This window comes from Drosophila gunungcola, chromosome 3R, assembly GCF_025200985.1.
Source record: "Drosophila gunungcola strain Sukarami chromosome 3R, Dgunungcola_SK_2, whole genome shotgun sequence".
In the NCBI taxonomy this organism is placed as follows: Eukaryota; Metazoa; Arthropoda; class Insecta; order Diptera; family Drosophilidae; genus Drosophila; species Drosophila gunungcola.
Genome location: NC_069139.1, coordinates 21363671 through 21383719, shown reverse-complemented (window position 1 = coordinate 21383719; position 20049 = coordinate 21363671). Strand labels below are relative to the sequence as shown.

Here is a 20049-nt window from a genome sequence, read left to right as displayed (position 1 = left end):
TTTTTAAATAAATATTTTAAATTATTTAATTTTGTTGTGGCGAAAACCTGTAGCTGTTCTTGAGAAATTAGCTATGATATTAGCTATTGAAATATCAACGTTTACGTGTGAACGTTTATTCAGAAATAATTCGTTGTGAATGGCATTTTGGAACCCATTTGAAATCGCGGCATTGTCGCTAGTTGTTTATGTTCTCCAGCCACAGGACATTGAAGAGGAGGACTCCAGCCGAGGGCATAGATCGCCGGGAGTACATCGGTCACCTGGTCGATGAGTATTACACAACGACAAACGTCGGTGGGTCGGCTATTTGTTATTAGTTGCCCAATGAACTCACTTTGGATTTTCGGTTCCAGAGGCCCAGGAGCAGGTGACTGCGAATTTGGCCAACTTTGCCTACGATCCCATCAATTGGCCGCATTTGCTGGAGGCAGACGCCCTGGATGTGTTCATAGCATCGCTGGAATCCCAAAATCAGCGTCTGAAACTGCACGGAATTGCGGCATTGTGTAACATATGCTTGGGTATGGAATACAACGATTTTAAGGACTCTTTTACATGGGTTTTGTTTTGATTGCAGAAAAAACTGCAGCCAAATACATCAGGGAGCAGCTACAGCTTATTACCGGCCTCTTTGTGCGCACAGATCATCCGGAAATAGTGCTCCACAGCCTGGCGCTCTTTTACCAGCTCCTAGAATCCGGTGAGGTTGACAGGGAGTTGCTTCTAGGCCCTTCGCTGCTGAGGACTGTGCAGGAGTGGCGGGTAAAGGCGCACGATCAGCGCATTGTTAAACTCTGTCAACTGCTGCTGCAGGATTTCGCCACTCGCACCGAGGTTGTCCAATTGCAGAATGCTCCGCCAACTCTGCCGGCAGCTGAGCAGCCGAGCACCTCGGCAGGTTCAAATGGTTAAGCGCTTCTCGCAAAGCGATTTGGAGCAGTTTGCTCGGTTCACCGGCGATCACAACTACATCCACAGCCTAGACACTCCCGTGGAGGAGCGGCGCGTGCACGGAGCCCTGCTAAACGCGGTGGTTGCGGGCATAATGGGAACTCAGTTGCCAGGACCGGGCACCGTGGTTCTGGAACAGAGCTTTAAGTTCCTGAAACCCTGTCGCATTGAGACGGACACTCTGGTCACTGTGAGCCTGGTGCAGGCGCGTAAAATCTCCACCGTGGAGTACGACATGCGGCAGAATGACGAGGTGGTTTTCGCAGGCAGTGCCAAATTGTTGACCCGCAGTGACCAAACTGACTAGTTTTTTCTTTCAATAAAAATGTTATTTATATATTTATGGTACTATTTCTTGGAGGCACGCTTGCCCTCGCCCTTCTTGGGCGCTGCCTTTCCTCGCAGCTTGCGCAGTCGCTTCATCTCCTCCTTGAAGTCCTGGTGCTCGTCGCGGAACAATCCGTAGTCGCGGAGGTTCTTCATCAGCAGGTGCGTCTCCACGTGGCGCGGATACCAGTTGACCACGTAGTCCCGCTTGTGAATCGGCTCCTCGGAGAACATGCGAACTACCTGGTGAAGGAAAATACTATTATGTTTAAGATTTACTTGATAAACAGAAGTGAAATCAAACCTTCATGGATTTATCGTTAGTGGTGCGCGCAACTTCGCCGAAAATGCGATTTGAGAGGTAGTTCATGCGTCGCGCATACTGTGTGCCGAGCTTTATCAGCTCCGTGTACTTGTGTGACATGTCTACTTTATATTTATTATTAGTTTAAGTTTGTTTTCATTAATTAATTGCTAAGTTTTAGATTTCAGCGAATTGCGGTTATGTCATGAAACAAAAACAAGCGACAGCTGATTACCAGGTTAAGGTGGCATTCACAGTGAACGCAGCCATTAGGGGTACCCTAGAAATTTAAAATTTTTGCTATTACCGTTATATGGCCGAAATTATTTTGAAAAGCAATTAAATAATTTATATTAATGAAAATATTTACGCGTGTAATTATTAAAATGTTTAACCATAGAAAAAATTACATTTGGAAAAAAAATAGGTAAAACAAAGTGACATATCTGTACTCGCTGTGGGATTGCACAAATACAAATAACATGTCAGTTTAAATGTAATTGCCGTGGGATAGTTTTGTTCAATTTAGTGAAATTCTTTAAACTTTCAGAGGATTTAACAATATTGCTATCTGTATAAAAAACTGCCCCAAACTTAAATCGAAATCGAGTAAATCGTTCGAAACTTACTAAATAACCAGAACAACTTAATAAGCATCCTCAAATTAGAATTTTTAAGGTCGATGTCACTTGTTATTTCATTATAGTAAACAATAATAATTTTAAAGCTTTATAAACGTCAAAATTAGACTGTCGTTTTCGACTAACCCACAGTAATTAGAAAATTTCACCTTAATTACCTTTTTAGTTTTTAAAGATACAAATAAACATATCAAATGACTTCAAATTCGTCAAATTAACTTTTATTTAAAACTAAAAGCCATTAGAGTATGTACCACCGTATTAGTCAATTGGAATAACAAAATGTCAGCAACAATCTAAGCTTAAGGCTCCTCTCGTGTAATACTAGAATTACTTATCTAAATTAGACCGTCTCAATAGCTCCCCGTCGTCTGCCTTCCGCGCCGCCAGTGGAGTCATTTCCGTCGTTCCCGATAAAAGACGTCTCCTCGGAGCTCTGCACTGGCACCACTTCGCGGGCTAGGCCGTTCAGCTGGCTCAGCAGGGCGTTGGTGCCCACCAAAGACGCTTCTCGGGGGGATCCGCTGTGGCCGGATAGCTGATCGTAGTGGAGCACCCGGATAGGCGTGTGCGAGCGGGAGGCGGGCGAGGGGTTGCCCCGCGAGTGCGGGCTGTTGTTGCGCGAGTGCTGGAAATCCTCCAGGGGAATCTCCTCCGATCTAAAATGAAATTACAAAATTATTAATTAGCTTTATAACGAAAAGAAGCAGTTTTTTTAAGCTGAAAACTAGCATGCAATTGAAAATGAATTTTTAAAATGACATCGAGAAGAGACAACAAAATATTAAAAACTTCTGATAACAAATTATTTCAATCACAGTCAAATTAACAAATGTATAAATATTCTCATAGTTGGTTAAATTGATTCCCACAGAATAAAAACATGCCCGATTGGTTTTTATTTTTTTTAAAAAAAAATGCAAGATATAATGCAAAAATATACTTGATTCTTTAAGGTTATTTCCATATAATGATGTACAAAAAGTATAATCAATTACATGGTAAATATATTTTAATAAAATAAATTGAGTGAATTATATAATTTGTACAAACATCTAAATTTGGAATATAACACCATGAAAATAAACAGCAAAATATATGTACATTTTGCAATTTTCTAATCTAAATAGTCTAATAAAACGTGCACCTGTTTAAGTTGGAGAAACTTGAACACTAACTTAAACACTTCTATAATCCCAATTATAACAAACATTCCATAGAAAATCTGATTCGTTACCGCGGCCTGGGCATCCTAGGACTGCTTTCCCGCGATCGGTTACCGGAGCTTCTGGGCTGGGAGTTCTCCCGCGACTGCGAGGAGCTGATGCTACCCACACTGACACTGGGCGATCGCTCCCGATCCGAGTGATCTGCCCTCAGATTCGAGCCTGAAGTTGAGCTGGGACTGCGGCGTCGGGAGCGGCCTGCGCTTTCATTCCTAATGCTGCAGGAAGACGCACCAATGAGGATGTGGATGGGAGGCATGAGAAAGGCCTGTTTGAGCTTACCCCTCGATGGAGCGGTTCTGGGCCATCTGGGTGCGACTGACTCCGGCACTGTTGTTTCCCCGCAGTACGGCCGCAAATCCAGGTACACGATTGGCCGTGAACATGGGACGATGGTGACTGCTACGCGAGCTGCTGCCGCTGCTGTTGCCGCTACCACCGCCACTGGACGTCGCCATGGTGCCACCCACCGCGAACACGGGCGAGTCCATCTGGCCAGGGATCTCGATGAGCTGGGCTATCTGGTACATCTTCTTCTGGCGCGCCTTGCTGCGTCCCTTGGTTAGCCGCTGCTTGGCCGCCATGCAGCGGATGTGATCGTCGAACAGGAACTTGGCCGAGAGCAACGGGGTGCGGTTGTGCGTGACTCCGCCGCGGTGCACAGTTATATGCAGGCAGCGTGAATCGTCCTTGTCCCCCTGCACCTCGACGTCTTGCAAAAAACCGACAAACTTTGCCACGCCCCAGCCGAGCAGTTTGGCATCCGGCTCCACGAGGATCAACTGGAGAGCGTCAATTACCAGAAAACGTCTTTGCTTGCTGCTGTCCTTGGCCACCACGGTGCAGGCAATCAGGTCACTATTGTCTGTCGGGATCATTACCAGTTAGTAGGTCCGTGACCAGTGGCTTGCCAGAAATGGATACTCACTCAGATCTAGCACGTTCTCCACCTGCACCAGATTGACGACATTCGTCAGCGGTAGCAGTGATTCCTTCTCATTCAGAAACTTTTGGCACGTGCGACGCAGCAGGAAGTACACGCGGATGGCGCGCCGGGCCTTTTCCACCTCCCCGCAGGGCAAGCGTCGTGTGAAGTTAATTCCCGTGAGGGGCGTACCCGTGGGAGGCAGTAAGATGGTGGAGTCCATACACAAAAACTCCACGTTTAATTGCGCCTTTCGCATCTCGTTGTACTCGTCCTCGAAAAGGTCAAGGAAGATATCCTCCGACTTGTAAAAATTGCGCAGTACCGCCATTGATTGGTTGCGGGCGCTAAAGAGTAGATCCTGCTGGGCGGAGGTAATGCAGCGCGTCTCATCCGAACTGGGACGGGTGAAGGTAACCAGCAACTCCAGGGCAATCTCAACGGTTATTAAGCGAATGCGAGACGCTGCAAGCAAAGGGGAATTTATTAAGGACTGTAGTTCAATGGACACTTCTTATGAAACTTACATGGCTGACTGGACTGTGTGATAATATTCAACAGATGCTCAATTAGGGCTGTCTTGTAGCTAAAGGCGCCGCGCGTTGACTTGGCCAATACCTGTTCGAACCACTCGTTCTTGATGCCTATATGAGAAGAGTTTACCAGAAATTTAGTTACCCGACGAAAATGCTAGATGATTTCGGATAAGTACGGAAAGTGGAGATGTTACGTACCATCTGGACGGAGTGGGACAGGTACCATAGTGTGAAATGTTCATTACACACATAGAAAGCAGTTAAAATGAAGCACAAATGGGGTGATCAGAACAATGGAAAGTTACACAGCATTAGCCCAAAAACAGAGCGTCAGGATAAAGAACAAGCGAATCGCAATGGAACCTACCACGATTGTGCGACATGGCATATATGAGACACAGCGACAACAGGGCCAGGTAATCGTTTTCGGTGCAGTCCAAAGCATGCAGGACAGTATCCAAAAACGGTTTGGCCATTTCCCCGAAGTCTGACTTCGCCGAGGAAGATGACTTCTGCAGCAGTTGCTTCTCCTCGTCAGTTATGTTACGAAGCTTCGTCTGCTCTGCTTCCACAGCATCTGCCTGAGAGCCCAGTTCAGTGGCGGCAGGAGAAGAAGACTCCACACCGCTGTCCTCGCTGAGGGCATAGCTGGAGGCGCTGGACTGGCCGGTGACCGTGTCCAGGGCCTGTTCGAGACTCTCGTTGGGCTCTCCGAATCCTGGCACAACAACCTCGCGGTGCTCTACGTACGAATTGAGAATCTCGGCTGCGCCCTCCTTGAAGACGCTGTGGTCGCCGTTGAGAATGACCCATGCCAGGGCATGCACCAGAGGGGCATGCGATACCACCAGGAAGACCAATGAGAGCAGGAAAAGGGCCACGATTGAACTCACTCGCGGGTTGTGCATCTCCTGGATGTCGATGTCCACGTTGCGATTGAGCACGGCAGCTAGATTCTGGGTGACCACCGCCAGCGAGGGCGGTGGAGGGGCTGGCGTCAGTGAGAATATATACAGGGGCACAAAGAGCTTATGCAGCAGGTGCTCGGTCAGCACTGCGTTCAGATCCTTGATGTCGAGCAGAAGAATGTCGCTTAAATAGTGCAAGTGATCTAGGTGCTCAGCCACTAAATTGGACAGCTTCTGGTTTGACTGATGGCTGCAAGCGGAGAAAAGAGTTTTATCCAAACCGAAAGGGCTAATCAAGGGTTTAACTCTTACTCTATATCTGTGCGCACACAAGTATCTAGTTCCAGAATGTGTTTGCCAATGAACCAGACCAGATTACTAAAGTAAGGAGCAGCCGTTCTGGGGCATAAAAAAAGTGGTTTGAAAGAGGCCAAACAGTATTTTAGATAGGTATCATACTTGTCTCGGATAAAACGCAGCATGCTGGAGTTTTGAACCTTGTAGACATTTAAGGAAATCGTGCGCACAGCTATTCTCACCATAGACTCGGGATGATTGAAGAACTTGATGGCCTCCGTGTACAAGGGAAAGTCATTTGTGTGCTGCAAGGGAAAAACAACATTAATTGCTGTTTGACGGTCTTTTTGAGTAATTCAGACTTCATTGTAGAAAAAGTGGATCGTGTGTGTGTTCAGCTTTAGACTGAGTGTCTTCAGGAAAAGAATGTAATAGCCCATCACATCCTCGTCGGAGAAGTCGAACTTGTGCACCATTATGGAATTAACATGGTTATTGCTCAGAAGATAATCTGGAACAAGGCAAATCAGATTAATATATAGAGTACATAGAAGAGGATATGGGACTAACACAGAGACGTCTCATTGCGTATGTTCTCGAAAAGAATATTGAGTGTTTGCAATAGCTGGACACACACGAAGCTGGAGCCGCCACTCTTCTGCCGCATGATGTGCAGGAAATAGGAGAGCATGTTCTTCTCCAGAAAGAAGCTGGAAAGACAAAGAGTTAGCTTGTCGTATGTGACACTATAAATATGTTTCGGCAACTTACTCAAACACCAGGGAGTCATGCTGGTCGCCCCAAATCAGGATCTCTGCGATGCAGCGCAGCGACTCCACCAGCAGACCGCGGTTGCTTTCCGACACGGTGGTGTTCTTCTCCAGAATGCTATACAGGTACTTAAGGTGCTCCAGCGAAAGACGGTTCTTGGGGCGCCCGCCCCAGGGTCCGCCAAACCAACTGCGACTCCGAAACATGCTGGCTACTTGGCTGGAATCAACTGGACGCTCCGCCTGGCTGATCTCATATCAGGTTGCAGTGGACTGCGGGGGCGCTGTTCCCTCGGATCTTCGCATGCACCACTGCTCACGGTCACGCCACTGGGTTGGCCCACAAAACGGGGGCACCAGATGCCTGCGATTGCACGAATCTAATTTTGTAATTGGCGAATTGCGATTTTTTCAACAAATTGCTCTTCTTCTTGGGAACACAAGTGTCACAGTCAGCTGTTGCTTCGACCAAACTTATTCGTTATCGGTATCGGAGTAATAGATAATAATCGTTGCTTCTACTGTGACAGCATGTGAACTGTGACTTGGTCACGACTTACCAAAAATTCTTTAAACTTGTAATTCAAAAACTATTTTTAATTGCCTCACATTTAATTAACAAGTCGGGATTAAAATTCGGAAGGAACCTAATACGTTACTGCATATCACATCATGCGTACTATAAAATAGTAACAGTAAGAATCTGAGAAAAATTATATATTATCAGATTATCTTAAGCGAAACCTTTTAGTAACCTGATAGTGATTAAAATGCGTATATTTGCTATTGATAGAGGTGTAAAATGTACGAAAACTGTGACTTGGTCACGTCTTGCTACGGCTAAACTGCTATTTTTACAACATCCTCGAAAACATCTTTATTTCTTTTTAGGCAAAACTTTTAACTAGCTGGGTTTTTGGTTAAAGTTTATGGAATACGAGCCCGTGTTGGGATCCTGTTGCATTTGGAAATTCTGTGTGGACAGGCCGAACGGCTTGAGTATCATATTGCCCAGATCCTTCAGGCTTGACATCATCTCGGTCTTGAGCTTCTCATTGCGCTCGTTAATAATGGGCGGCAGGCGAATTTGAGCCTCGCGTGCCTCCTGCTGTCCAGGATCAATCTCAGCCACCTTTTTATAGTCCTCCAAGGCCTCATCGGGTTTGTCGTCCTGCTCGTAGAGTTTGGCCCGCCTGTAAGGAGGAAGTAGAGTTTTAGAAGACAAGACAGTCTGATGGTTTCATATTTAACCCCACCTTAGGAGCACTCTCACATACTCCGGCCACAGTTCGATGGCCTTTGTGCAGTCGTCGATGGCCGCTTTGTTGGCCTCCAGCTTTATCTTGGCAGCCGCTCTGTTTCCGTAGAGCACCGCTCGCTCCTTGGTGCTATCGGAGGGGCATATGTCCAGGGCTTCTGTGTAGGTCCTGGCGGCGCCTTCGGGATCGTCGTTCTTAAAAAGCTCGTTACCCTCCAGCTTCAGTTTGTCGGCCCTCTCCTTGTTCGCTGCCAGCTGCTCGGGGCTTAGTTCCTTCTCCCGTTCGCGCAGCTCCTCGATAGATATCTCGGAGTCCACTGTCGGTGGTGTCACTACACAATCTCCGCCCGCCGCTCCCTGTTCCGCTTCGTCATCCAACGCCAGCTGGCTCTGCTTCTCCACGATCTCGTCCACATCCTTCTCGCTCAGCCGCGTGCTGGTGGCCTCCTTCTCTGTGATCTCCTCTCCGATCGCGTCCTGGAACTCGTCGTCACTGTTGGCGTTGTCGGCCATCCTGTTGGATTTTAATCCTGCTCGTTTACGGGAAAATTTAGTTTTTTGTGCAGCAACAAATAAAGCTCCTCATGCTGCCGATAACAGTGCCTATCGATAACAGCCCGCCGTTGGTATGTAATTAGTATATTCTTAACGATGCGGTGCTGAAAAACACCAACTTAACATAGGTACAATTTTAAGAAAATAATTTAAAAAAAAATTAAAAACTTCAAACAGCCTTAGAATTTAAGGGCAATACATACTTTTTTACGCGAATAAAAACACATTTTAAGCCGCAATTTATTACTAAGCTGTATTCTAATTTTTAAAACTTTTAACCTGAGCAAAATTAGAACTTTTCCAACACTGCTGTTTTGGCGCTCCTGTCTGCTGCAACCCTCCTTGACATGCGAATCACCAAATCCAAATAAAATGGACATTGGAGCGTATATTCTGAGTGAATATATCCCCGCCAAGCCGCTGGTCGGTAATCTGGAGGTGTGCTTTACTGGGAAAGAACAGGTGAGAGCGCATCAACCATGGGAAAAGCTCTTAAACGCCTTACTTGCAGACACAAATTGATACATGTGCCCAACTAAGATGCGGCGAGGTTTTAAAGTTCCCATTCGCCCGTCCTGATTTTCAACCGAGGTCAGTGGTAATAAAGGGGAATACATTGCTCGTGGCAGCAGACAAGGCTACGGAGACAAAACGCGTGGTGGAGCTGACCCTGGAGTCGTCATTTGATTATCAACCCGGTGACACCATAGGCATTGTGCCCAGCAATAAACCCGAACTGGTGGAAAAGCTGCTCCATCGTCTAGAACTGAAGGACCAGGCAGACACCAGCTGCCATTTGAAGCTGGTGCTGCACTGCGCCAATAAGAGCGCCAAGTTACCCGCTCACATTCCGACAGCGACGAGTCCAAGGGAGATCCTCACCCACTGCTTATCTCTTTGCTTCGTGCCACAAAAGCAACTTCTGAGTGCCCTGGCGGGATTTACAAGCAACGAACGGGAGCGCAGCTTCCTGGCCTGTCTGTCCTCCAAACAGGCCACCAAGCACTACAATTCCCTTATCCTGGAGCAGGGACTTCTCTTCATGGAAATTCTTAAGCTTTGCGGTGACTGCAGGCCACCGCTTGCCTTCCTGGCAGAGCACTTGCCACGTCTCTTGCCACGACCCTATTCCATAGCTAACAGTCCTTTGGAAGCCGGCGACCAGGAGCTCCGCATAATCTATTCCCTGCTCAGCCATAAGCCAGGGGTCACAACCAGCATGTTGGAGGCGAGAGTCCAACAAATCAATCCGGAGCAGCCCGCTAATGTGGTTATCTACCCCCGAGTAAACAACGCATTCCGCTACACCGAGCAGGATCTGGGCAGCAACCAAATCCTCATAGCGGTGGGCACTGGTCTGGCACCATTCCTTGGCTTCCTGGCCCACAAAGAAAAGCTTATAAGCCAACAGCCACAGCGGGAAAGGGGTCATTCCTGGCTTTATGTTGGTGCCAAGACACCAGAAGCTATTCTGAAGCGGGATCAGCTTGAAGCCTGGCATAAATCGGCGGTTTTGGAGCGACTGCGCATGTGTCATTCGCGAGGAGAATCGCCAGGCTATGTGCAAGAAATGCTGGCGGAGGATGGAGAGGATCTGGTCAAGTTTATATTAAAGCCAGAGACTGTGATATACGTCTGTGCCGATGGTGCCAAGATTTCCCAGTCCATTGCCAATGGTTTAAGCCTGTGCCTGCAGAAAGTTCTGCATCTCACTGAGGAGGAGTCCTTTCGGCAGCTGAAAGAACTAAAGGCTCAGGGCAAATATCGCGAGGATGTTTGGCTCTAAGGAAACTTTTCACGTGCAGTCAATAGCCCCGTAGATGAAGCCTTTCTAGATGCTCTTACAGTTTAATCTTTTTTTACTTTTAATTCTTTCGGGACGAAAAAGGAACTTCTTTTTGAATTTTAAATTTGTTTTGGTTTTTCTTTTGTATCGTTATTTTACCAATGTTAAAATAAATATTGCAGAAGAATTAAAGCTTAGTTTAATAAAATCGATTTCAGAAAAAATGGAAGTACTTAAACCCCGATTCAAGCAGTACATCCAGTTTTGCTATTATTTTGACTGCAGCCGTAACATAAAAATGTTCCAACAGAATCCTTTGGTCGAATAAGTAAATAACGATATATTTAACAACACAAAATAAAAATTACAGTGCAAGGTAAACTAAATACATACAATTGTGAGGGCCATCTTCAATGATCGAAGTGGATGGGGCTACGAAAACTAAATGGTTTTGGGTCTGTGTATAAGGTTGACTTAAGTGGTAAATTGCAAAATAAATCTAAATTATGGTAGAATATACGAATACGACTTAGGTTTCAAGCAAAACAAAACGTGCGCACATAAAACATAAAATTTATTGGGGGTTTGCTCTTTGAATTAAAGCGATCGATAATGCGCTAATGTGTCGTTATTGTTTTTACGCGTTTCTAAATATCTATATCTTCGTGTTATTTATCATACTTTTTATTTTATTTGGCAAGTCAGGTTGACCTTGCACAATAATATGCATCTTGTATTTTAACTACATTTAAGTTTAATTGAAATAGAGCCAATTCTTTTGTGTATATTCATAAAATTGCGAATTGATCAAAATTGATGTCAGCTTCTTTCTCCTATTCGTCCCTTTACAATTGCAATAAAAGTTGCGTATAAAAAATTATGCTACCTTTTGTTGTTCTTTGTTTGGTTTGAAGACTTAAGTTTCATTTACATTTACGTTATCAATTGCAAAATTTGCGTTCGTCTTAAATGCATTCGCGAATATGTAATGTCGGGTATGTCTCGGTTTCCAAAAAGGCTATTAAAACCAATATATACTGACCCTAAAATACTCTCCGTTTGTTGCCTTGCCTAATACTCATTTAAGCTAAACTAAGAAAATCAAGTAATTTTTTTAATAAATGGTTAAGCTCTTTTAAAATTATTAATGCATAATTATAGGCCAAATATTGGGATTTCGTTTCGTATATAAAATTTAACTATGAACCGATCTGCAGCAGCAATCCATTGCCTACTAACTTCAGAATTGCAAGTAAAAGATAGTCCCTATCGGTAAGTGTATACATAACAGTTAAAGAAAGCTAACGTCGACTGGTTAATGATCGTTGAATGCGCCCTTTTTTTTGTTCCTTCTTCGTTGTGTTTCAGTAAAATATTTAGAAAGTGTGGCGACTAGCTCTAGCTATAATTCTTGAACAAATCTTGTGAAAAATAGCATCAAATATTCCATTTAAAAAAGAAAGACAAAAGAAAAAAGTGCCTCTTCATGATATTCTCTTCAGCAATTTGCATTGCTTTTACTTCCCGTTGGGACTAGGTTTAGTGTACGTATACCACTTCTATATGCATATACTCCCTGTAGGGATATTCTTTGAATCAGTATTTCACTTTAGCTTTGACACACACATTACCGAGTTATATAACAGTTCTATTGTGATAGGGTTCTGTTTAGAACTACAATTTTCTTTGTGCGTATGGCAAAATCTCTCGGGGAAGGAACAAGGAAGTCTATTTTAATCTGTTCTTTGTGGCGTTTTGGTTAGTCTTAAGTTTGTACTAATTAAAATGGAATATCAAACGTTTTTTCCTCAATCCCGTCAACACTGTGAATATCAGCTAATTTACATGCTTCGGCTAGGTGTCTAATTAGTTATCTGTTGCATTGATATCTGTATTCTATGGGAAATGCATAAATTGTGGAGATAATTTTGCTGTTGCTGGTGTGTCGCTTGCTGCTGCTAGCTCTAGTCCTAATGGCACTTGTTACACTCATTTCGACTTGCTATAATTATCGCCTTTGTTTTTGTTTTGAGTTTTTTTTTTTCGTTTTTGGTAATTTACAATAGGTATTGCATATTTTCTGTTTTAGGGTTCGTTTGCACTTACTGACTACGACGAATTTTATAAAGAATCGCATAATGCAGATTTGATAAAATCGCTTAAATCACAATTATGTATATATACGGGTATATAAAGAGTAATCAAACTTATGTCCCTACAGTTAATAATACAGTATCTATATCATATGTGCGTGTTTGTGTGCTTGGTCACATATACATATATGCGCCCTGTACGAAGTAAGCTAATTTGCCATAGGACAATCTAATCTAAGCGTTACCCCCTCCCCTCAGCCATCGATGAACTGCTCGAGCGATGTGATATGGATCCACGGTTTTGCGACGGTTTCCTCTGAATTTTCCGCTGCATGGTCATCTCTCTGCCCTTACTCGTGCTGCAAAAAAAAGAAAGAAGCGTTAGTTATTTGTTGTTGTTTAACTTTCAGGTCAGATTTGCTGCACTGCAGACAAAAAATGGCAAAACGAAAATAAGATAGCGAATAATTAACACATCGACCTCTAATAATTGTCATCACCCTGAAATACGTTTATGGGCAAAAGAATGTACACCAGCGGGCACAGATATAGGTAAAGTGAGGTCACAAAATTAAAAAAAAAATTAATACTATATTTTTATAAAATATTGTAAAAACGATTCCACTCTTAAAGTTATTTTCTATTTGCTTCTTAAGCAAGATGGACCTAATCCTTTGAGACAATTGTATGGCTAAAAACATAATTTGTCGGGAAGCGTAAAGCAAAGTTAAGTAATCAAACAACTGTTCCGTTATCGGCGGGCCCCTTATCAGCGCATTTGATACAACCAGCTGATTAGCTGGCCAAAGCAGTTGTTTAAAATAGATCGTAACACTCACGCCAGGTGGGCGGGCCTTGAGTTGCGGGGTTGAGGTCAGGTGGACTGCACTTTATAATTAATAATGCATTATCAGTCCTATTTTTATGGCGCCCCATTTGATGGGGGATTTCAGGGGGTATCTGCATAATCTTTTGGTGTCGTTCGCCCATTTCGTTCGTTCGACTCCCCCACACTTGTTCTCTCTGTTGTTGAAAAGAACTATTGTTATGCCATGGGAGAGCTGAGAGCGTCAATTATCAGCACAATAATTGTTTATATTTATCAGCATGTGAAGCGGCACCCGCTCCAAAGTCACGCTTCGATTTCAATGAAATGCGGCCTGCCAAGCATTTTCAGTTTTCCACACAATTTTTCTTTGACGAAAACAAAAACGAACAGAACAGTCACACAGAAAAAAAAAGCAGTTTTTTAGCTTTAAATCGAAATGCCATGAAGACATTAATAGTTTACGTATAAATTCACTTTTCAGATGAATAATGATAAATCGAGTTGAGTTTGTTTTTGTTTGTATCTGTTAGAAATAAATAATATATAATAATAACTAATAAATTAATCCCAACAACTCCCAACGATTTTTTTTATATTTTTTTTATAAACTTTGTTTTAGTTTTGTAGTAACATTTGTAACATTTTTAAATAATATAATTTTTTCTGTGTAGCTGATAGTTGGCTGGCAGGCAAATGAGAGCGAGTTCCAGATGAAAAGAGGGTCGAAAGAAGTTCATTTGTGGATCGTGTATTAATGCAAACACACATTACATTGTGATCCACTGAGTCGCACAGCAGAAATATATATTTTTATTGTTAGTGTACTTGCAGTGAGGGCATGTGCGTATGTGTGAGTGTGGATGAGTATGTCGCAGGCATTGGAAACTCTGACAAAACAACCGTTCGCAAATGTTACTAAAGCCAGTGGATTGGGATTGAGTATAATACACAACTTTGCATTGTTATCTTGCGTGATCGGTCCGGGGAAGGGGAGTGGGTCGTTTATAAACACCGCCCCCCTTGACGTTGGGTGGGAAACAAGTCTCTGGCGCAAAGTAATGAATGAATCATCTAAAATTCCGCATAGCTACCAAACAACAACTTGTGTGGTTCAATAAACGAAACACTCACACACGCAGACAAGCAGCCGAAAAACCTTTTGAGCAAGGTGAAATTATCATTCCACGGCGCCATTCCAAATCGAACTATATGTGAGTGGTTTAGTCATTATTTCTGGGTCTTTGGGCGTCGCTCGCTAGGCCATTTCCAAATGTATCTGGGGATTCACGAGGCCCTTTCACTCACTATCGCACACATGGCAACACAGAGAGAAATATAGTTGTAACACATTTATCTATTTCATGAACATTCATATATTTTTGTTTCATATCATAAGAAAAAATAATAAACTACTATTTTCTAATATTTAAATTTGATATAAATATATGCGGCTTAGAAATGGATAAATATTGTTATTTATTTGGCAGTGTGATTTGATTTTCACCAGAAAAGTAAAAATGGAGAGATATTACAAATCAAAAAGAGATTTAATATGAATTTAACATCAAGTTGCTATTTTTCTGTGTAGCCAGTTGTACTTTGGCCCCAGCATCGAGGTTCCACGCCCAGAAGCCAGAACGGAAAAGAAGAAAATATTTCAGTTTTTGCGGAATTTCGCAAAACCCCTTTGCAGCCCTTTTCCCCTGTTTCCAGTACATTCAGCATTCAAGATTTCAATATCCGCAAGCAACCAAATCCATATCACTCTCTTTTGCCTCTCACGGAAAGCAAAAGTATGCGCCAGTAATATAAACAAATAAAGAGCCTAGAGATCCGGTAGAAGTTGGAAAAGAAGCCAGGGGCGGATCCAGAGAGGGTAACAGGGTATGCCCCAAAACCCTAATAAAAATAATATTATGACAAAATAAATTTCATTTTTATCCGTTTTACGTTTCATTATTAACTGTATCCCCCTTAACATTATAGTTCGAATCCGCCCCTGAAAGATGAGGAGCCGGTGCATTACAATGGAGGGAAAGAGTCAAGGCAAAAGTGGGAGTGGGAGAGGGTATAAATAGCGCAGCCAAGTCGCGACGTCGCCATCTCTCGCTTGTTCCTGCAGCACAAGCAATTAAGTTGGGTAAGTGGGAGGGCGACCAAAGATGGAGAGGGGCAAGAGTGTGGGAGCACCGCCATCAGAATCAATTATACACACACTCTCATTCTGTGTGACTCCACTTTTGCTCTCCCACCGCTCTCTCTTTATCATAGAACATTCACGATCTAGGTTTCTTTGGTGTGCTTATCACATCGAAATTGGACAAAAAATTGTTCTAAGAATTTGATAAATTTCGGTCGGCTCCGGTTTTCTGGACAGCCGAGGGGAATTACAATAGCACTTATACTGTGTGTTGTACTCGGCTGATAAGGCCAACACAAATGCGCTCCGATGCGCGTAGGTGTTTTCTGTGCTGTCTGTGTGTGAATTAAAGTTTTCTTTATTATGATGTATGAATATTTTTTGGCCAGACAAAGCGATATTCCAAACAGGAAATGCGAACGAGCGTGTTAAATTGCGTACTTAGTTGTTGTTTGTTGCTGCTGCCGGAGAGGCTTCTTTCATTTTTTCGTCCATTGTCAGTCTTCAATGGGATGTCTTGTGCAAAAAAAACTCTGCACGTATGTATGTACTATACGTAATAGGTGGGCAAATGAAAGACAAAAAAATGAATGCAACATTAGCTCTTGCCAAATAGCGGGACATGCTCTAAGGGAAGAGTAAGTGCAACTGGCAGAAACACACAGTTCATTTTTAGGGAATGTTTCTTAAAAATATATAAAAATAAATATATCCTATAAAGTCTTACAAAAAAATTGTACAGAAAGTTTAAGGACAAAAATATATATTTATTTAAAGTATTATCTAAAAAGATAATTTACATTTATGACGTTAACTTTAACACTTTAATTGAAAAAACAATCTTATTTCAATGGAACTTTTTTTTGTGATTTCAAATCAAGAAAACGCATTCAGTGTCTTTTTTCGCTCAGTGTTGGCATTTTGACTCTAATTTCTTTAAAGTTTTAAATTTGTCGAAAATCATATTTACTCTTCGTGGCGTTGCAAGTCATTTACCGAGTTCATCAGCATTCTCTTTTCTAACTATAAAAGCACAAAAACAAATTAAGAGACAAAAGCCTCGTGCACTTCGCAACCTTGATCGAATTTAATATGTTGTTCGAACCGGAGCCAGTTACTGTTAAGAGAGTCAAGATAGCCAACTATCGCCGTTTTGGGTCTAGGTTTTTGACAAAATTTGGACAACGCAGTGAAACTAACCCATCGGCCAATAAACCAACAGCCTCTGTTTCCACATGCGCGATTGCGAAAAGGTTTCCGTTGAAATGGATATCGCTTCGCTTGAATAATGAGCTCGGCCAGATGGGCTGGGCTACCTGGGGATTCGAAGGGCGGTCAGTAAGCGGGACTTACCTGTTTTCGAAGGGGAGTTGCCGGGTCCTAGTCCTGCTCTCGCTATTTCTACGGTTGTACACACTACAAAGACTACGATCAGCATTCTGTTCCAGTTCCAGTTCCGGTTTCGGCCACACAAAACAAATTTACATTGAAAACTCAATATACACACGGGGCAGATCCCGATCCCGCTTCCGATCACGCGTAGAGCACCCTGGCCGCCCGGTGATTACACAGCAACTATACGTTGCGGCGCAGCACTTTCTTGGCGGCCTTGATGTTGGGCACCAGGGCCTTGACCTCGCTGCAGTCGTTGAGGAACGGATGGCTGAGGAGTTCGTCGGCGGTGGCCCTTCGGTCCACCTCCACCTGGAGGCAGCGGTCGAGGAAGTCCTGCAGGTTGGGACTAAGCTTCTCCCAGCTCTTAATGTCCGGCCGACCGTTGGCCGCGATCAGGTAGAGGGCGCGGAGTGGAGTCTCGTACAGGTAGGGCGGCTGGCCTTCGATCATCTCTATGGCCATGATGCCGATGGACCAGATGTCCACCTTTTTGCCGTACTTTTTACGCGTAACTACCTCGGGCGCCATCCAATATGGAGTGCCCACCATCGTCTGCCGCTTCTCATCGCCTTCGATGTTGGCACAGAACCCAAAGTCCGTCACTTTGACGCAGCCATCCATGCCTAGCAGCACGTTGTCGGACTTGATATCCCGGTGAATAATGCCTTTGGCATGCAGGAAGCTGATCGCGTAGAGCGTCTCGCGGCAGACACACGCAATTTGGCGCTCCTTCATCACAGTCTCGGTAACGACGTCGGTCAGCGGGCCGCCGTCCATGTACTCCATGACCACCCACAGCTGGTCCTCAGGCTCCAGCAGGTAAGCATCGAGGAAGTTCACCAGGTTCTTGTGGTTGAAGTCCTTGAGCACCCGGATTTCGGTGAGTATGAGGTCCTTGGAGGACTGGTTCTTCATGTCGATGGTCTTGACGGCGACCTGCGACTCGTTTTGCAAGTCGTTGGCTATAAATACGATTCCAGAGGCACCTTTGCCCACCTCCTGGGCGGTCTTGTAGCGCTCCCTGGGATCCTCGGGGTTGCAAATAGCCCGGAGCTCGTCGTAGATCTCAGCATCGGTCTTCTGGGCCCGCTTCTCCTTGGAGCGGCGCAGTATCGTCTCATCCGGATTGTCATCCGCTCCGGCATCCTGGGCACCGCCGGCTGGCTTGATAATAATGGTGTCCGTGTTGATTTTATGCTGGTTGTCGGAATCCTCCTCTCGCCGGAGATCCGAGGTATGTGAGAACTTCTGGGTAACATTCCGGGGTTTGGGCTTGATCTGTGGTTTGGGCGGCATGGCGTGTGGCGATTTTTTGGGCGGCACTGGGGGCGGCTCCTGTGGCGCCGCCTTCAGCGTTTCACGGTGCTCCAGATTGGACTTAAGCTCCTTGAACACCTCTTCCAAGGCGTCCAGCGGCACTGCCGACTGCTGGCTGCTGTCATTGATGCTGCTGCTGTTGCTGTTGCCCGCCGAGGAGCCGCAACCGCTGCTGCTTTCCGTCTCCGTAGCCGTGGAGCTGCCGTCGTCGTCGGATTTTTCCGGATCCTGTGACTTATGCTTGTTTTTGTAGTTCACATAGTTCTCGATCTCCTTGGACTCCTCGTGGATCACATCCTCGGTGATGAAGGGCTTGAAGGCCTCGTTCTCCTTCTTTTTGATCGAGTAGTTGTAGTACTTCACGGCATGGTAGGCGGCATCAGGATTTTTGTCCTGTTCATCGCGTGTGATCTGTTGGTTCATCAGGCGCAGCCAGGGCGCTGGAAGGCCTTCCAGGTCTCCCGTCTCCTGGTTCCGCGAGACATGGAAGTGACGCTGGAAGTTTGTGGGCGCGCCGATCTCGGAGATCGCCTCCTTCTTCTTGAACCACTTTGTGAAGCTCATCTTTCTAGCGGCTTTCTTTCTTTCCCTTTATATTTGTGTGATCTGTGCGTGTGGAATTTTCTTCCAATGCGTTTAGTTACGCTCGACTTGGGAAATTCTAAACGTTGGACGATTTGTTGTTGTTCGCGTTCTCTATTGTTACTGTTACTCAAGCCACCACTCTCGCTCTCTTTCTCTCCCTCTCACTGAACCAGCCGTGAGTCATAAACACATTCACACGCACGCACACTCGTTCGTTCGGCCTGCGCTTCTCTATGTGTGGGTGTATGCGAGAGCTCTTCTTATCTCTAACTGTAGCTGTAGTTTCTTTTGCTTACGAAAACGTAGAAGATTTTCACTTTTTTTGGACCCACTTGCTTCGCTAATTATTAATTTAGCTACCTTAATTTATTCAGCAATCACCAGTTTTCAATTGCTCGACACAAAGGCGGACGCGGACACGCAAACGCACACATCTCGAAGTCGGACACAAAAGGAGTGGCCGTCGCAGTCTTGTTCTTCCTCTGTCTGTTTTTGTTGTTGTTGTTGCGGGGCCAAAAACTCCCTTCCTGTTCTCAACTATTCCAGGGTCCCATGACTATCCAGTAATTTATCGTTTATTTTGTTTTTACCAGCTAGCCTCCACTCAAATATTATTAACTTCTTTGGTTTTTCCCCTTCGATGCAATCGCACTGCTGCACTCGGCCTGCTATTGCTGTCGCACTCGCACCAGAGTTGTGGCGATGTATACGATATACAAATTTAAGATGTGGATATTTTTTTAGTAGCAACCAAATTAAACTGGTTGTTTTCTTCCCGGATTTACGGTGCTTCTTCTGCGTAACAATTTATGTTTTTTAACACGAGCCGAAAAACAAGAGCGCGTGTAATTTCGTCTTTCGGCGGAGAAAAAGGTTTGTCCCCAACGATGGGAATTGGTTATTTACTACGATCCCGTGATTAAATTTTTTCGACGACGCGACTAGATGTCTTTCTTGCTCCTCTATCTCGACTTTAGCTTAAGTTCGAATTCAGCCTTTTTTTAGTTTTAGCGAGGCGCAGCGAAAACACGTCCGAACGGCGATGTGTTATGTCTCTTTCTCTTTCTCATTCTTTCTCTTTCTCCCTCTTCTTCTCTAGAGGTGGAGAAACTTCGATGCCAACACCGATTGTTAAAAATATTGGTCCTATCGATTTTGGCAGGGATTATCGATGTTTGTCCGTCTCTTACGTTAAGTTGAATT

General features: G+C 44.3%; 6 protein-coding genes across 9 annotated transcripts; 2 read left to right on the top strand and 4 right to left on the bottom strand.

Annotated features, from left to right (window-relative positions):
• The first annotated feature begins 138 nt into the window (after positions 1–138).
• On the top strand, positions 139–1285 carry LOC128266808 (uncharacterized). The gene is made up of 4 exons (XM_053003605.1): positions 139–297; positions 357–524; positions 581–789; positions 878–1285. The coding sequence occupies exons 1-4, from the start codon at positions 189–191 to the stop codon at positions 1259–1261; spliced, it is 870 nt and encodes a 289-aa protein (XP_052859565.1). The 5' UTR covers positions 139–188; the 3' UTR covers positions 1262–1285.
• LOC128266807 (28S ribosomal protein S33, mitochondrial) lies at positions 1270–1825 on the bottom strand. Its single transcript, XM_053003604.1, has 2 exons — positions 1586–1825; positions 1270–1524 (listed from the first exon to the last, which is right to left on the bottom strand). The coding sequence occupies exons 1-2, from the start codon at positions 1703–1705 to the stop codon at positions 1303–1305; spliced, it is 342 nt and encodes a 113-aa protein (XP_052859564.1). The 5' UTR covers positions 1706–1825; the 3' UTR covers positions 1270–1302.
• A 606-nt stretch (positions 1826–2431) lies between these two features.
• LOC128266801 (protein CLEC16A homolog) lies at positions 2432–7379 on the bottom strand. Of its 3 annotated transcripts, XM_053003594.1 has the most exons (11): positions 6890–7377; positions 6689–6828; positions 6481–6629; positions 6281–6423; positions 6134–6220; positions 5281–6071; positions 4905–5021; positions 4381–4842; positions 3735–4317; positions 3464–3670; positions 2432–2885 (listed from the first exon to the last, which is right to left on the bottom strand). In XM_053003594.1, the coding sequence occupies exons 1-11, from the start codon at positions 7093–7095 to the stop codon at positions 2570–2572; spliced, it is 3201 nt and encodes a 1066-aa protein (XP_052859554.1). In that variant the 5' UTR covers positions 7096–7377; the 3' UTR covers positions 2432–2569. The 3 variants fall into 3 exon arrangements, with proteins under 3 accessions (XP_052859554.1, XP_052859555.1, XP_052859556.1); XM_053003595.1 differs by lacking the exon at positions 3464–3670 and having other exon boundaries at positions 6890–7379; XM_053003596.1 differs by lacking the exons at positions 5281–6071; positions 6134–6220; positions 6281–6423; ... (1 more) ...; positions 6689–6828; positions 6890–7377 and adding an exon at positions 5112–5253.
• Positions 7380–7590: 211 nt separating this feature from the next.
• LOC128266806 (tetratricopeptide repeat protein 1) lies at positions 7591–8810 on the bottom strand. The gene is made up of 2 exons (XM_053003603.1): positions 8145–8810; positions 7591–8081 (listed from the first exon to the last, which is right to left on the bottom strand). The coding sequence occupies exons 1-2, from the start codon at positions 8657–8659 to the stop codon at positions 7793–7795; spliced, it is 804 nt and encodes a 267-aa protein (XP_052859563.1). The 5' UTR covers positions 8660–8810; the 3' UTR covers positions 7591–7792.
• A 146-nt stretch (positions 8811–8956) lies between these two features.
• On the top strand, positions 8957–10914 carry LOC128266803 (methionine synthase reductase). The gene is made up of 2 exons (XM_053003599.1): positions 8957–9163; positions 9213–10914. Exons 1-2 carry the CDS (start codon positions 9074–9076, stop codon positions 10485–10487), a joined length of 1365 nt encoding a protein of 454 aa, XP_052859559.1. The 5' UTR covers positions 8957–9073; the 3' UTR covers positions 10488–10914.
• Positions 10915–12503: 1589 nt separating this feature from the next.
• LOC128266802 (serine/threonine-protein kinase PAK 2) lies at positions 12504–19916 on the bottom strand. 2 transcript variants are annotated; one of them, XM_053003598.1, is made up of 2 exons: positions 16899–19916; positions 12504–12939 (listed from the first exon to the last, which is right to left on the bottom strand). In XM_053003598.1, exon 1 carries the CDS (start codon positions 18823–18825, stop codon positions 17125–17127), a length of 1701 nt encoding a protein of 566 aa, XP_052859558.1. In that variant the 5' UTR covers positions 18826–19916; the 3' UTR covers positions 12504–12939; positions 16899–17124. The 2 variants fall into 2 exon arrangements, with proteins under 2 accessions (XP_052859558.1, XP_052859557.1); XM_053003597.1 differs by having other exon boundaries at positions 16903–19916.
• Between the last annotated feature and the right edge of the window lie 133 nt (positions 19917–20049).